The following is a 17,926-nucleotide window of genomic DNA, read 5'->3' on the forward strand; positions in this document are numbered from 1 at the left end:
GACGAGATTGCTAATCAATATGTCAATCAATACGTCAATAATGTCATCAATATTTATCACAACAATACACTTCACTTTAGTCAAAGTCATTAATCAATTCAAGACTCTGCCATGACCTTGCAGCCATGAATAACCCCACCAGCTTAGTAGAAGTTTATAAGTTTTATTCCCTAATAGTTACAATCTAGAAGCATATGTGTTAATCTCAACACCAAGAAACATAATAACATAGTCACGATATGACAGCTGTGATAAGATTTCATTAATGCGAGAATCACAAACATCAGAACATAACACAGTGTGAACATAGATCAATTTTAGCAGAGTGTCAATAACGTGTCATTTTAACAAAGCATAGTTTCGGTCGTTTGTCTACTTGCGTCAGTTAAGTGAATACCTGTCCTACCCACTGATTAGCATTAGCATGTTGAGCTTCATGCAAAACAATTTAGAACACCAATTTGTAAAACATGTAGCTAAGGTCTCTGTCAAAAGTAAGCAGTTGGTACCTAGAAAGGAAAAGCAAACAGACAAATTACAATTGCATTGTCATAATTACCCTCCAAGATTAGGTCAGCACACAAGTTCAGTCTTCGTCTTCAGGATATCTGTCAATTCACCATCAGTCAAAACTCAGCTCCAGGGCATAAGGGCACTTCCCTCATAAGGAGGTAAAATGTAAAAGGACAAGTCTAAGGGCGAGGATGGTTTTAAGTAAACCACCAAATCACCAAACAGAGTGACAGAGTTCTTGGATAAAATCAATAGCATTCCCTAACCCACCTCCATGACTCCCCGTGGCATGGGTTTTTATCCCTTTTTCGTTGTACATTCCCCCAAAATTCTACTGGTCATCTGTTATACCCCACTATCTTTAACCTATCAAAATACACATTAGGTAACCCAACTCTTCGCCCCATATTATTTTACAAGTCTTTGATTGGTCTTCATAATTGACGTCTTCAGAGGTGGCACGTCCGGTATGATTTCATCTTTCTGTAATTCTTTGCACATCTTTTGGTCAACAGTTCCATTGTCTTCACCGGTTTGAATGACCTTGTACATAACATTAATCTACACTGTTTCAATTTACTTTTAACATTTATTCTGCAAATGAGAGAGAACTGTGAGAACGGATCTAACATGGTTACATTCATCTTCTAATTTCAAGAAAAAGAATACGCAGGGTCATGTCCCTTTGTGAGTCAGCACACTGGAAAATAGAAAAATGCATTTAATATGAGAGCCAAGGCAGCTAAGCTTCGGCTCTTGCTAATTTAATACCTATGAGGATTTCAGTACAGATTCAATAACGCAAACATTAGTATAAACTTATTTAAACATAATATAAACATTTTGGTCATTATTATTAGTCCACGTATACATTGGTGGCCACTCCCCGTGGTCACAATTCAAGTGCACGTCTAAGCAAAATTACTATGATTATAGTTTCTATGCAGCATTATCACACATTGATTCATGAACCTTTCGTGTTAAAATAGATTATATAAGCTACGCTCTCTTAGTACCAGAAGGAAAAAGTATCACAGAAGATATAAGGTTTGATTTGTTGACAAGTAGTGAGTGAAACAAATGCCGTGGAACATGGAAGATATTGTACTTGTGAGCAAGCCAAGATTCACCACGAAGAGTGAGTCCACATTTATGGGTCCTTTCATCGTAAGGGAGGTGACCAGAAATGTTGTGGTCCCTGACTCAGATGACATGTTGTTTATGTCCAGATTAGTGAAGTACGATAGAAGGCTACATCTTGGGAGTGTTGGTCAGGGCAGAAGAGATGTTCATGTTCAACTAGCTTCTGATGGTAGGGTCTACATGTTCTTGACTACTCCACCACATCAGGATAACTTAGTGTTTTCTGGCGATGCAGTAGCCATTGCTGGGAAGAATGGAGAATGCAAAAGGAGATGCTGTTGGCCCAAGTGGTAGGTAGACTTTGTACTGAAATTATTTTATGGTTCGTAATCTAACTGGATTTGTTCTAAGGTATGTTGTTCCCCTTTGTGGCTTTGTGCACTTCTACCATGGTAATTCCTGTCACTGCATTCTTCATTGTGCTGTATTGGCATTGTTAGTATTATATAGTCCTTTTCTAGGAAGGGGGATGTGTTGTCCTTAGGCTGATTGCTGCTAGGCCTGGGTATTGTCATAACAATACTGCAGAACCCTTGTATTTCATACTGAATGTGTGCTTACCTAGGTTCTAAAGTTGCCAATTGAGATCCAGCTGCCCTGCTGTATGGTTGGTGGACCTTGAGCTGCGCTTCTTTATGCCAGTAAACTACAGTTCTTCATCAGTACTTCTTCACCAATTTCATTGATGTCGGGTACCAAGGAAAGAGGAGAACAGTAGTTAACAGTCATAGCTATTACATCCATTTATGTTACAGTGATATAATGAGAAGAGTCCGAGAGCATTTGATTGATTTACTGATTGATTAATAGGTTTTATTAACATCTAAGATGATACTTAGCCTAACTTGGTAGAGCAGTATGGGCCTCATTACGGGTCCCATGGTAATCCCAATTCGGCTGGTGATTATCAGTCCCTCTAAGATGTAAAGTTTCATAGTCACTCCACCACTCCGTGTATCGTGGGTCTTTCACTCTCAAGGTACACGTTGTATGCCCCAGTAATTCCCCATTGGGCTTATCACCGATGCCACAGTGTTGCTTATTCCGTGGGAGAAGGAAGTAATTATTGGCCCTATCACAGGGTACTCAAAACGAAGCCCTGTTTGGTTAATGACACTACTGATAAAGCAATATTCCCATTGCTTATTAATGTAGTATTTTGTAAAATGCACTTAAAGAATGATGAAATTGATCAGAAATCATAATGAAGTCCTCGACAAAGTGAAAATTCCTATGCCTACTGCAAATAACAAACATTAAAATGGGTAGTCATTTTTGCTTCAAACCTGCAGAGAAGTACTTTCTTGCAGTAAGAAGCTCCTCTGGTCTTTGAACCTTTCCTCGTCGATAATCTCTAATTTCTTTTTCCTTGACCTTGAGATAAGGCTCACCCAAAAGCCATACGCAATGAGAAACGTAGATTGATTTGCATGAGCCATTCCATTTATTTCATTTGTTATAAGCAATGCATGGAAATGCAAAAACAGGAGTCAGCCTTTTCTGTTTTGTATAATTTAGCTGTTACAACTCCACCATGAAATCTGATGGTTGTTATGCCTGCCTACAGCTTAAACTTTCCTACCAGGTGACTATATTTATAGATTCAATGTACCTCATCCTCTGAAAAAGATTGACATTTTTGTTACCTTTTTCAGTCGAACAATCATTTGGTCATAAAAAATAAAAGTTAAAACTATAATCGGTTGCCAACTAATATATTTTGATACATTTTGTTTACTTTTAGAGGATAGAAAGTCAGCAGTCAAATCTGACCCCAAACAACATCTAAAGATTATCCAGGATCCTGAATATAAACGATTTGGCTGCACGGTAGATATGAATACAGCTCTGGCAACTTTTGTGCCACACAGGTGTGACTTTATTTTGAAACTCTATTCTTTGAAATGTTTATGTTCAGTGGTTTAGGTGTTGAATTCAATATTTACATTTCTTCATTACTTTGCCTTGTTAGAGTGTTCTGTGTATGGATTTGATTTGTTGTCATGTGTAGCTCTTAATTATTAAAGCCAGCAATCTCAAGGAATGTGTCAAATCAGAAAACAATAACTATAATTCTTAGGGTTGTAAATATTTCTCCTGCTGTCCCTATTTTCCTTATTTGTTGCAGCAACGGTCCAGCTGCCATTGATGAATGTTGTAACTGGTTCCGTAAGAGACTTGAAGAACTAAATGCTGAGAAATTTCGACAGATGAATTACCATCAAGAACAGGTTAGTGTAATTTTGTGATCTATTGTTATCTATGACATTGAAGAACCCACAGTTTGGGCAGCTCATTTAAATTAACTCTCTGATTGCACCATTTGTTTTCAGGCCGCAAATGGTGTTTTGGGAAATGTGGCCTATGAGAGATTGGCTGCCCATGGCCCCAAACTCGGGCCTTTTACCAAGAAGGATCCCCTTGTCACAAGGTACTCTTTATTTCTTGACCTTCAAACGTAAGAAAATAGGTATAGATAAACTCTTCTGCTTACTACTGTAGTTCCCTCATGCACCTCTGTCCTTCACACTTGAAATCTTTCTTGAAATGATGTGCGGGCCCTGGAACACTAGAAAAGCACACAGTAGCATTTTGGGGGTGATGAAACATGAACCTGTTTTTCTATATTTGACCGTGTAGTAAATATCCTGATTATTGTTTGTGTCAAAGCATGCAAAATAGTACTGTGAACCTTTCTTCCTGAGCCAAGTAGTACTTATACGGCATTCTTACACAGAGCAAATGCAGGGTCATAGATTCCATCTCCAGCGAGGCTCAGCCCTGTGTTTTGCTCATGAGTATTTAAGGTATAAAGGCACACTGTAACACTTAATAGGAAACCCCCAATAATACTGTGCAGCCTATTGCTATACATGGGAGATCATTTTTAACAAGTCTGAGCCTGACCAAAAATACCCCTTTTCATGTTGTACATACATTTTGTTCTTTCGTTGCTAGATTATGCATTTAGTTGTGTCATGGTTTGCAATCACTTCTTATTGTTGTGCATTCTGGGAAAAATGTTCTGTAGTTTTCTCAGGGTCTTAATAATACCTTCACCACCACCTTTATTTGCACTTTTTGACCTATTCTTCTTTTACATGTCATATTTGTGTTTACTTCTGAATACTCTAATTTATTTTTTATAAAGCATTTCCCTCATGTGGAGGAGTTGGTAAAATGTGGGCCTTTTTGAAATTATAAATGGCAAGGGTTGTACTTCTGTTAAACCTCACTTTGTTCTAAAGGGCATCTTTCAATTTCGTAATTGTACTTCCAATAAATCTCTGTTCTCGTTTATGGTTTTCTGTTCATTAAAAGGCTGAAGTGAAGCTTCTCTGATATCATGCACATATACAGAAAATATTTTATTTAGAACGTTAAAGTTTTCAAACCAAAGATTTTATCCAGCAAAATATATCTAGATGAAAGTGTCCTGTCTTTCACTCTTAATATCTACTCTGGAATACATACTAGAAAGTCTTCTAGCACATTCTACTAGATGCCGCTAGGACACTGTATTTTCAGCAGTTGCGCTACAAGAGATCAACTGAGAGCCTACGTGGCTTTTTTCAGGTTTAACGATTGCTGACACATTTCCACCTTTCTGACCTTTGCACAGAAGATTTAATGAATGAGAATATCTTAAATTATTTGAAAGGCACAATGGGCCTGATTCTAACTTTGGAGGACGGTGTTAAACCGTCCCAAAAGTGGCGGATATACCCCCTACCGTATTACGAGTCCATTATATCCTATGGAACTCGTAATACGGTAGGTGGTATATCCGCCACTTTTGGGACGGTTTAACACCGTCCTCCAAAGTTAGAATCAGGCCCAATGTAATTAACGTACAGGTTTTTTCAAGCCTGCATGGTTGAGTGATATAGAGATAATTAAAGGAAGGACAAAGTGGGGAAACAGGATATGAACTCTGATGGAGAGAGAAAAACTGTGGAGAAGCTAGATTTTGTGTGAAAGTTTCCTTAGTTGAAGTTCCAAATGAGGTGCCTCTTGTAGTTGCAGGACTAGCTAGATAAGCGTCTTCTTTCTCTTAATTTCTTTGTTTATTATGGCTTAAATCTGTTTATTAGAGATTTCGATAGAGAGTATAAATTACAACAGCACTGCCGCCATCCACAGGCCAGCAGGCGCAAACAACCATTCAACAAGCATGTGTCAGAGCACTGCAGTGGGGAAGGTAAGGGCTGGATAGGAAGAACAGGGTATCCAATCAGGGAGGTCCACCATGCACCTTATCTTATCATTAAGAACGAATCAAACATGAGGGTCTTTGTTATTGGCAAAAGAGAGATGAGGGGGTGTTGTAAATCAAACTTTCTGTAGGAGGTGCAGAACCTGTAACTATCGCGGGCATGTAAGCACCCGGAATTCCTATACCTAACGCATGGTCCCCATGTCTTGTCAAAGTGCAGGAGAGCTCGTTCTACTCTAGCGGTTATTTTCTCCATTCCCAGTATACCCCACAGTTTATACCACCAATCTAGGAGCGTTGGGACCTCGTTCATGCCCCAACAGGCCAAAATAACTTGACGGGCAGCACCCAGTGCTAAGGATCAAGCGAACCTTGTGCCGATCATACAGGGTACATTAAGGTATTGGGCAGTCCTAATATGGTGTAGCTTGGATAACGTGGTATATCTGTATCATACATTTTGTCAATGTCTGACAACATTTCTTGCCAAAATTTCCCCAGTTTGGGGTATTGCCAAAGTATGTGTGCAAGAGTCCCTTGTTGGCCACACTGTCGCCAGCATATGTCACTCGCCCGTGGTTTCCACTGGGCCAATCTAGCTGAGGTGTTGTGCCAAATAATGCACTATTTTTAATAAGTGTTCCAGGCCATCTACGCTACGTGCCGTCGTTCAGGCCCACTGCAAAATGTCAGACCACTCTTTAGGCATAAAAGCCCTTTCACATTCTTTTTCCCATCACCTCTGTGCTGATGATACCATCTTTTGTGTAGGTGTGCTGAGGAAGGTGTTTATGTATGATAATAGGCGTCTTTCTGTATATAGTGAGTAACCACTGCTCAAAGAGTGTGAGCGGGCGGCTCAAAGTGGCTGCACATAGGCTGCGTGAGCCAGGGACAAACCACTAGTTACTGCCAGTGGGTGCTGGAGGGGAGGCCAAATTTGGCTCATAGCTGTGCGAATTTCCAGAGCCCAGTTCGGTCAAAAAAGTCTCCTGCTCTTTTGCTACCTGAGGCCTGCCAATTTTTTACGGAGGCCTCATCCATTGCCGCAGGAAAGTCTGGGTTGCTTATCAACGGTGTTAGTAGGGAAAGCTACATTGGTAACGATTTCTTGATCTGTATCCTGTCCCACATACCCACTGTAGCTCGCAGCACTGGTCGTAAATATACCCCTGTTGGTCTAGACAGTTTAGGAAGCCATGGGATCTTCCAAATGTGAATTCCAGCTATCACCTGATCTATAAAGCACCAGTACTTCTCAGTCGTAGGCCAGGCCCATTCCATCATTTATCTAATCTGGGTGGCTTGATAGTAATGGAGTAAATGCAGGATCCCCAATCCACTCTCCTTTAGTGGCCAATAGGCTTACTTCCAGGAGATGTAAGCTTTCTCCCCCCCCAGATGTATAGTTCCAGTATCGTTTGTATCTTCCCTAGACTTTTTGGAGGGGGAGGTCGGGATAATGTCTGCATCACGTACAGGAATTTAGGGAGAAGTGTAATTTTTATTGCTGCTAGTCATCCCAACCAGGAGAGAGTAGCCCCAGTCCACTTCCGGAGGTCCGCTCTCACCATGGATGTTAACCTTGCATAATTTCACTCAGCTCTGCGTTCCAAAGTCAAGTGTATCTGTAGGCCTAGATATCTGACCCCTAGGTTGCCCAAGTGAAATGGAATTGTTGAGCAAGGACATGCTAGTTTGCATGTGGGATAGTTAACCTCAATATCTGTGTCTTCTGAAGGTTGACCTTGAACCCCGATAGAGCTCCAAACTCTCCCAATTCCTCTACCGGTTCCGGGAGCGAGGACTAGGGTTGTGTAAGGGAAACCATTACGTCGTCTGCGTACATTGCCAATTTGTGTTCTATACGGTTCATAGGTGTACCTTTTATCTGGGAATGCTGTCTAATTCTTTCCGCTAAGGGCTCCATACAGAATGCAAAAAGCAAAGGAGATAACGGGCACCCCTGCCTCGTGTTGCATACTATCTGAAAGGGTCAGGTTAGCGCCCCATTCGCGGGACTTGTGCCTGTGGATTCTCATAGTTATACCATATCCATTTACAAAAGCGTAACCCAATCCAAACTTCGTGAATACCGCACGTAATGGCCAGTGTACTCTGTGAAACGCCTTTTCGGCGTCGATTGCCAACAAGGGTGCCAACGTATATGTGAGCGATGTACTTTATCTATAAGGTGACACAGAAGTTTAGTAGTATTGTTACATCAATGTTCGAGAATTAATTCAGTTTGATCAGGATCTATGAGCCCTTGCATATAGGGGGCAAGCGGTGCAGCCAAAATACTCGTAAAGGTCTTGGCATCCACATTTAGCAGTGAAATGGGCCTATCTGGGTTTTTCTCGGGCTTGGGGATCACCGCTATGGTGGCGTGGTGCATGGTCTCTGTAAAAGTTCAAAGATTTTGCTAATTTAATTATAGAGGTGAGTCAATATTGGAGAGAGGCGAAGCACTTACAGAAGTCTGGGGGAAGCCGTCCTGCCCTGATGCTTTACCTAGGACTAGTTTTTTGATTACTGTCAGGACTTCGTCCTCCTGTATGTCTTTATCTAAATGTGCAGCATCGCTAGTGGGGATAGAGTCTAACTGGATAGAATCTAGATAGTGGGGGGGTGTCCGTGTCGTTTAAAGCCTCCGCAGAATAGAGATTGCAATAGCAGCTGGAATGCCTGAGCAATGAGATTGTCTTGGCAGAACCTCTCCCCCTGTTCCACCTCCAGTATCATTATTCTGTGTCATGTTGCCTGGGTTCGTAAACGGTGTGCTAGCAGTCGGACAGCTCTATAGCCACCGGTGTAGTATTTTTGTTTAAGTCATAGTGGGGCATACTCTGCCTTATCCATGTCCAATGCCCGGAGCTCCGCCTGGGCTGCCATAAGTTTACAGAGCAGTCTATGTGCGCCTGATTGACTGTACTGTGCTTCCAGTTCCTGCACCCGGCCTTCTGAGAGTCTTCTCTTGTCCCTACATTCTTTTTTGTACCAGGCCGAGATTGCAATGAACACCCCTCATAGCATTGTTTTCAGTGTGTCCGAGAGGAGGGCAACTGGGGTGTCCGGAAGGTCATTAGTAGCTAAGTAGTTGTGAATAGAATTTGTAATTTCTGTGGTTACTGCTTCGTATTGCAAGAGCTTGTAATTGATGTGGAAAATGTGGTTTGTGCCTGAGCAGCCATTAAGGTGCAGTGTAATGGTTACAGAAGAGTGAACCGATAGGGCTGTTGGCATTATGTCTACTGTAGAGGTTACTGCTATCAGACGTGAAGAGGTGTAAAATAAGTCTAGTTGTGCAAATGTTTGGTGTGCTGCTGAGTAGAATGTACACCCTCTATCTTTCGGGTTTCGTGCATGCCATATGTCTACCAGGCCCATGTCTGTAAGCCACAGCAAGCCTGCCTCTGTGAATGCCCCTGTCTAGCCTCTCCTTTGGGCCGAACAGTCCATAATTGCATCAGGAACTAAATTGAAGTCTCCCCCTACTAACATATCCTGATCGGCAGATGCTGTCACCAATCCCACTTCCTCCCAGAGGAACGATTCCTATTGATTATTAGGGCCATAAACCGTGGCTATCTTGAAGGTATAAGTGTGGAGGGCAATGTGGAGTGACAACATTCTACCTTGGATTTGGCACTGAAGCACGTGACCTGGGAAATGTGTTGCTAAAAGTATGGCTACCCCAGCGCTTCTTTTTTTTTTTTTTTTTTTTTATTTAGAACACACAGCGGGTTACATGTTTGCAACAAAAAAAAGAGAAACAAAAATAAATAAAAAGTCGTGAGTACATCAATGTTGTCATACAGGGGAAACATGCATTCTTTCTAAATCAATAGTCATAGTTTCTGCTTTTAAAGATCTCATATAAGATTACTTATTTGATTAACATATTCTCGGGGCCCCGAGAGCCATGCAGAAAAGGGTGCCCAAACTCTAGTGAGTCTTTTACCGGCCGCTGCTCCTTTTAGTTCATACAGGCTATTCTCCAAGTGATACATAGATAAAAGTCGTGAAAACCATTGATTAAATCGTGGGGGGTCTACATCATGCCACAGAGATGCTATGCAGCTGCGAAATACCGACATTGCTATCAACAGGAAATATCTATCTCGACTATTACAGACTGCATGATCAACTCCCAGCAAAACCATTTGAGGTGTCAGATAGATAGTCTGTTTCAACATTTTTTTCAATATATCGGATATCCCGGTAATCAGACTTTCCAGTTTTACACATTGAAAAAACATATGACAGAGATCTGCATTCGGGCAACTACATCGTGGACACATGATTCCCACCGTTTTACCCCAGCTCGCAATCTTAGCAGGTATATAATATAAATTATACAATACCATAAAATGTTGAGCTTGCGGGCTCGCAGACAATAAAACAGTCCGTGCCATTTCCATAGATTCACAAACCTCTATCTCTTTAGCTCCAACCCGTCCTTCCCATTTTTTAACAAGTAAAGCCCGGTCGTCCAGTATAGCATTTAAAAGCAGTGGATACAGGTTTTTAATGCCGCAGCTAGTGGGGTGTTGTGAAACTTCCATTAGTTTAATCTTGTCTATGTGCCAACCTTGGGTCATACTAGTTAGTAGAAAAGCTCTAATCTGTAAAAAATTTAAAAAGTCTGTTTTTTCCAGCGCAAATTCCACACTCAGTTCCCCAAATGATTTGAAGTGGCTGCCAGAATGAAAAAGGTCCCCGACTTTATGAATGCCCCGATTACTCCACCTCAAACAATAGTGGTCTTTAAATATCGCTGGAAACGTGGGAGTAATCCACAAGGGAGTGTAGTAGCAGATTCGTCCTATACCTATCTTGCGCTTAACCTGAGTCCATGCCTTAAATGCAGCATAGATTACCTTAAATTTAACCTTTTTGTAGTAGCTGGGTTCCAGAATCCGCAGAAAGACTTCATCTGCTTCTTTGCAGGGTATATATCGAAGGGAGAGCATCTTGCCCGGATCTATCTGTGACATAAAGTGTCTGTGCATACTGAAGTACTGCTGCCAGATAATAAAGTTTAAAGTTGGGAAGTGCCCACCCCCCTTTCTCTCTAGGAAGAGTCATATAGTGGAAAGCCCGGCACGGCTTTATATAGGGCCAAATGAAACTATTAACCAATCCCTCTATTAGTTTGAACCAGTCTTGCCCAATCTCTAGGAGGATTGTTCTAAAGAGATAGAGTATTTTGGGTAGAAAGACCATTTTTATCACATTGCAACGTCCCATGAGTGACAAATGTAGATTGTTAATGCGAGCGAGATCTTTCCTAGTCTTTGTTAAAATCGGGCCCATGTTTATTTTCACAACTTCATCAAGGTTTACTGTGAGTTTAACACCTAAATATTGTACCTGTGTCAGCGCCCCCTCATCCTTAAAATCTATTGAGTCGTTCACCAACATTTGGCATTTACTTTTGTTCAGCAAATAGCCAGATCTTTTCCCAAACTGCAGGGCTTCCTGCTCTATTTCCAATATAGCAGTCCTGGGGTCCGTGGTCACCACCGCAATATCATCTGCATATGCTAAAATCTTAGTACACCCTCCTTTCAATGAGACTGGAATGATCCGATCATTCCTGATCATTCTCCTGATCAAAGGGTCAATATATAGCGCAAAAAGCAGTGGTGAACACGGGCACCCTTGTCGCGTACCTCTCTGGATACTGATTGAGGTCGACTTTAGCCCGGCAACTTGTATCGTAGCCGTTGGTTTGTGGTAAAGCTGTTGAATTGCTTTAACAAACCCCAGCGCTTCTGAGTGAGCGAAGAGAAGAACTACCAGTCAAACCAGCGAGACCTAAGTCGGTGCCAATCCTTCTTGAGGTGATGCGTCTCTTCTGGAAGACGTATATCACATTTGGACTCCCTAAACAGGGACAGCAGTGCCAATCATTTTGCCGGAGAGTTGAGGTCTCTCACATTAAGGCTAGTTATGTTAATCATGGAACCAAAGGGGCGCCAAAGCTGATCTCATGGCAAGTGTTAACTGGCTCTGGTCTCGAAAAATGTCCACATCCCACCTCTCTCCACCTATTTTACCACCCTGCTGAATAGCAGAGCATGGACTGGGGTGGGGACCTGTAGGGGAACAACATTAACATAAAGTCGAACTAAGTCATTCTGCTGCACACAGAAAACACTATAATGTACGGGAATGTGTTGCCAGTGGCCAATCCAGTCCATGGACACATTGTAGTAGAGGGGGAGCTCTGCCACATCTACAGATGTAGCAACGTCTACCCTGCAGCAGCTCCCCAGTGTTAGATAGTGAGGCATATCAATAAGCTATCAAATTGCTAGTGGGAGCCCACCACCCGCGATACCAAGGGGTGGTTCAATCATTCTCCGTTTTAGAGGCTATACTCCGCCGTTGCAGTTGGTCCAGCAGTTCCATTCGTTCCGTAACACTGTCACTCACTGATGGTTTTGTGGAGAGCTTCTTTCTATTGTTGCAGTGTCTTTTTTGATTCCTATCCTCTGTTGCCGAGGTCTGCTACCCAGCTGAGCCACCTTTCTCTCCTGTTGGTGTATCAAAGCCTAAAATGTTCTGCGCTTCCTGTGGGGTACAGAGTGCATGGGTCTCATTCTGCCAACCAAAAATAAGATGGAAGTGATGCCCCCGTCTGTATCGCACTCCTTGCTGACAAAGAAAAACCGTGGCCGGTCGGAGAGTGCGGCGTCTCTGTAAGGTGACACGTCCTGGAAGGTGCTGAGTTTAGGTCTTTCAAAAGAAATTATAGCCGTATCCCTGACCGCTGACATGAGGAGGTCCTTTTGCTGATAAGAGTGGAGGCAAATGAGAATGCCCTGGGGCATTCCAGGTGTTCAGGATGGTCTTGCTGCTGTGTGTGATAGGTTCCTCCGCCAGGTCTGGCACCACATGGCGAAAAAGCCGCAGCACATAGCCCTCCAGTTTGCCTGCATCTGCTTGTAGTGGTGCACCTTTAATGCGTATATTAGAGTGAAGTGAACGGTTTTCTAGGTCTTCAAGTCGGGGGATTTTTATCTCTCAATTCCAGCAGCTCTCTCCTATGTTCTGAAAGTTCCTCCTCTCCCCAATCACCAGCACATTCTAAGGAGTCCACATGTTGACCCATCTCTCCCAGTTCCTTCCTAATGGCTTTAAGGCTTCATCCTTTCGCAGAACTGCAAAGTCCTCTCAAAGCCCCCAAAGAACAACTCCAGGAATGTGCATGTTACTGGGTCCTCGGCTGGAGGATCATCTACCGCAGCCTCCTAAGGCATAACCGCCCTGCGTCACCTGCGATGCATCACTTTTCGTGGTGAAGTGTTTACTCAGGAAGTCTTCCAGGGATGCATCTCTCTTGGCTCGTTGGGCGGCCATTGTTCAAGCAGGTGTGGAATGGGGCCATGGGTCACTGCACACTAGTGTCCCACAGCATGCTGTGCTGCTCGTTAATCTTGTGTATGCTACTGTAGTGCCCTTCTGTCCCCTTGCAAAGTGTGGTCTGCTCTCTCAGACCATTCCACCTGCCGTTACCCTCTTCTCTGCAGGAGACTGATCTCCCCTTTCTGCTGCTAGGGCCAAGGCCGCCCAGCCGCTGCTATGAAAGGTCCCTCATCCACTGCAAGTCCCCTTCTTAGTTCCACTAGTGTGGGGGCAGAGGGGGTGCCGCCTCTCCCAAGGCTCCACTCCTCCCCAGCCCAGGCCCCCCACACACTCGCCACCATGGTCTGGCTTTGTCTGCGGCTTCGAACATGGGTCCCCCAGGAGGTGTCACCTCCTGTGGCCTCCAGTACGTGCTCCTCCTCTGCTCCACATGTTCCTCACAGCTGTTACTTTGGGCTGTCTGGCCCTCTCCAAGCTCCAACGGTGTGCCCACAGCCGGGCCCCGGATGGGTCCTGGGCCCGCCTCATATCCACCAGCAGACCCAGGTCCACTCCCACGGACCTCTGCTCGGAGCGAGGACTCCCGCTGCTCTGGGAAAGCTGGAGCAGGACCTCCCTGAGCGCCACACCGCCTTCATTTAGCGGTGCTTTGTGTGTATGTAGGCTCTGATACGCACCAGTGCAGGGGAAAGATCACAACTGCAGTGGCATCACATTGATGTGCACGGCCGCCATGTTAGAGAGCTGTGGGCGCCGCGTTGTCTGCCCGCGTAGTTAACGTGCACCTCCGGATCCCACTATGGACTGCCAAGACGTTGTTGGGTGCTTTGGGCAGCAAGTCATGCTGGCCTAGTTGGTCTTCAGTGTCCTGGGCTGCTACCGCCACCCCTAAACTTTGGTGTCGCGGCAGAACTCCTTAAATTTGCTCCTACGCGGTCGCCATCTTGGCCACGCCCCCTCAGTTTCTTTCTTCATTGACAGATCGAACATAATAGTTAATCCACAAATTCAAGTTAAAAACTCAAAATATAAAAATGTATCATGCACAGGGCACTACACTGGTAGAAAATCTATTAAACTATTAAAACTATTAAAATAATACATCATCCTGATACAAGTCGCTAAAATTCCTCTTAGATAATCGTCCTTTGCTGCAAAAAAATAAAGGTGTCACTATAATGACCTGAATCATGTACTCAACAACCATGAACTTCAGACTGAGACTGAGACTGGTACAGAGGAGGAATAAAGTGAACTTGTGCACATGCTTAATTCAGCCAATCATAGAGAGGGTGGCAGTAACTTTTTGTCTAGTTAAAAATGCAGAAAATAAAAATGCAGTGATTGCAATCACTATCACCATAGTAAAGTCATATTTACAAATTCTGAATACCTTTACACGATTCATCAAACACAAAGGATGAAGCATGGGCACTATCCACCTGTCTCTTGGTTTACAGAATTAAGCACCGAAAAATAAGTGCTCCTCTGTCTAATTGGCAAGTTTACATGTCATACACAAGGTGAACTTATACTGCGATGATAACCATGTTGAAGTAAACACAGCAATCAGCAGGATGCCATACCTAAATTGCAGGAGGAGCGAGCGTTCATGTGCAGGGCAGATGAAATATAAAACATCCTCCACATTGGGCACTTTCTTGAACAAAAGGAAAGACTTGGCTCAACTACCTGTGTGGCTTTATAAATCTATGCCAGAGAAAATATGACCCAAAAGTCTTGATTTAACAACAGCGGCTGCTAAGGTCCGAATGGAGGAAGGCTGTTTCCGATAGTTGCCCAACCCCAAGTCATATAGATTGTTTTTTTTAGATTTGGACGAGGTGGGCTCACTCAGTAAATGATACTACCAGGGCGGACTCAACCTTGAGTTGGACTGTCTCGAGGGAGTTTATATACATTCATTTTTCTGGACAATTATCTGGGATCCAGTTACTAATGTAAAAAAATTTCTTAGAGTAAACCTCAAAGTGTCCTTTATTCGGTGGTACTGTAGGAATATATAAAAATGCTAAAAAGTATATTTGGCGGATATTAATGGGTATCATGACCCTTACATCCCTCTGTAGTCCTACCAACATGTTTCTGCCCTTGGACAGCCCATCTAGGTCTCATGCATTCATCAAGGCTTCTACTATGGATCCCTGTCTTTCATTAGAATTAAACTATGAAAAAGAATGTAGAGTACCTACCTCTCTTGTAACATTCACTGGGTAATTTTACCTGGAAAATAAATAAAAGATGTTTTTTAAAATAAAAGGGGACTTGGCAGCACGTTGGGCAATTGCGAAAACGTTTATTATATTGTATGCACCCCACAATTGTGAAAATGCTTTCTTAAACTTTCAGAGATATGGCACTACAAACGTGAGACGTGACACATCACTATATAAACAGGCGACATGCATTCAAAAGGTGACTAGACACATGTGATAAAGGCACACACGTGCACAGTCTGGTATAGGTTAATTTACCTATTAACATGTAGCACTGTTTCCATTTCAGTATTACATCTCCAACCTTTATTTGACATATAGCAACGCCAGGAAAACCATGGCGGTAGGCCCTACCCCCCAACACTCACCTGACGCCCTCCAGCCCCCGCCATCCAAACTCACCCACCCGATACACATACTAACCCCCACCCCCTCTGATCCACTTACTCATCCCCCCCGTACACGCACACAACACACCTGACCCCACTCCCCACAGCCACACACGCACACATCACCCCCTCCTCCCACCACCACTACAGTCACAGCACCCCTCACCTCTCCCCACATAAACGTACACAGACACCCACATGCACCAGACATACACACATTCACTTACACTGACATACACGCATTCATTCACGCTTACTTCCAGACATGCTCACAGACAATCACACTGACATGCATACACGCACTCACTTCACCATTCTTACACGCATTCAGTCACATGCATACACCCACGCAAACACAACACAACACACACATGCGCATTCTCCCACGCACTCACACACTCAGACACACAACAAACCCCTAACCCTCCTATCCCCCCTCCCCTGTCAGAAGCCCGACTTATCGTGGCCGAGGAGGTCTTCCGGCAGGGAACAGGAAGGGTGCTGATCCTGCCAGCAGCGCCCCGCCAGCAGAACACCACCAGGCCGTATTACTGGTCATTACACAGTTGGTGGCGTCATTTTACCACCGTCCACCACAATATGCAATTTCTGGCCATATTGTGGTGGAAGTCAGGCAGTGCTAATAATATGGCAGACAGATGGTAGCCGTGGTGGCGGTATGTTGGCTGCCGTCAACGCGGCGGAAGGCGGTATGTACCGCTGATATTTGATGTTAAAATGAGGGCCATAGTGTGCTATTTTTCCCCTATTGATAATCAAGTATCTCTCTCTGCAGCTCTGTGTCCTATTTTAATTGATATCTCAATTTTTTCTAATTCCCCCCATTGTTAACAATGGTGTATATGTCTGAAACTAAGCCTTTGTGAATTCAAATCAGTCAGAAATATTTCAAAGGTAGTTATTTTTCTTGTGGATGCATGTATATTTTATAAACCTCACATGATTACATTTTAGTCTACTTATATTATCTCTTTGATTATTTAATATTCTTTTCTTGCATACATGTTGCATAGATAGTAAAGTATACCTGTTTGTGCGTTAGCTTCCAATTATTCATATTGCATCCCGATAGCAACAGGAAGTGACAATCATTACAGAATTAGTCATACACCATATGTTTACTCATGGACAGTCAAATGTTTGGTGGAACACCAGAATATCAATGCTGGTGGTATCAGCCATTTAAGGTTACGCACTGCATGGCACTCTCCTTAAAGTAGATGATGATAACGGAAAGGGACAGGCATTTGAAATCTTACTACTGGCCAAGGTTTTGGAAACCAGGAACTTGCTGTGTGATTACTGCTACCGTCTTCTAATCTCAGTGTGGTAGTTGTTGGCAACAGAAATTGAGTGTGGGATATGTCAAATAAAATATGAATGAGCCTTACCTAATCTAAACCTTAATATGAATACCAGATTTTTTTGTGCACAGGTATTTTACATACAGATTTAAAGAGATGTCCTTGGAGCAGGAAGAATCTATGATACATCAGCCATCTAAAGCCTGCCATTTCCTGGCTCACAATGGGTGGGTCATGGGTGACGATCCTCTTCGCAACTTTGCTGAAGAAAGTGAGTAAATATTTTATTTTGAAGGAGCATTAGAATATTAAAAGGCAGTTATGCAAGAATTGATAGGAAAGCATTCAAACTGTTCGTAAAGTGTCTTCTACGTTACAGCCACTCAAAAACTTAGATGATATTAACTTTTACCTTACTCAATGTAGCAAAAGTAAAAAAAAAACAAAAAAAACAATTACAATAAATTCAAATCAACTTGATACCAGACGTACAGGTAAAACTGTAAACAAAGAAGATTAGGATATTTGATGTCTTGAGAGGTGTATTGCCATTTTTGCGAGCTGAATCTCAGCCTGTCTCCTAAGTATTGCAACATGTGCTTATTAGATATCTGAGATAGTAAATTGCATTGTAGCCCCATCTTCTCATCTTAGGTACACTGCACAGTGGGCAGGTAGTGAGAGAGAAGGCACTTATGGCAGGAATATATTGAGCAATGGTAAATG

The 17,926-nt window shown here is 43.0% G+C and overlaps 1 protein-coding gene across 3 annotated transcripts in view; it reads left to right on the forward strand.

Moving 5' to 3' along the window:
* The window catches only part of AGL (amylo-alpha-1, 6-glucosidase, 4-alpha-glucanotransferase), a 419,432-nt gene that overhangs the window by 106,503 nt on the left and 295,003 nt on the right, over nucleotides 1-17,926 (forward strand). For all 3 annotated transcript variants that reach the window (XM_069232148.1, XM_069232150.1, XM_069232149.1), the window contains exons 8-11: nucleotides 3,401-3,527; nucleotides 3,785-3,887; nucleotides 3,990-4,087; nucleotides 17,332-17,471. In XM_069232148.1, coding sequence (XP_069088249.1) covers nucleotides 3,401-3,527; nucleotides 3,785-3,887; nucleotides 3,990-4,087; nucleotides 17,332-17,471 — 468 coding nt within the window. The remainder of the gene's footprint in view (nucleotides 1-3,400; nucleotides 3,528-3,784; nucleotides 3,888-3,989; nucleotides 4,088-17,331; nucleotides 17,472-17,926) is intronic.

The sequence above is a fragment of the Pleurodeles waltl genome, chromosome 4_2 (genome assembly GCF_031143425.1).
Source record: "Pleurodeles waltl isolate 20211129_DDA chromosome 4_2, aPleWal1.hap1.20221129, whole genome shotgun sequence".
Classification (NCBI taxonomy): Eukaryota; Metazoa; Chordata; class Amphibia; order Caudata; family Salamandridae; genus Pleurodeles; species Pleurodeles waltl.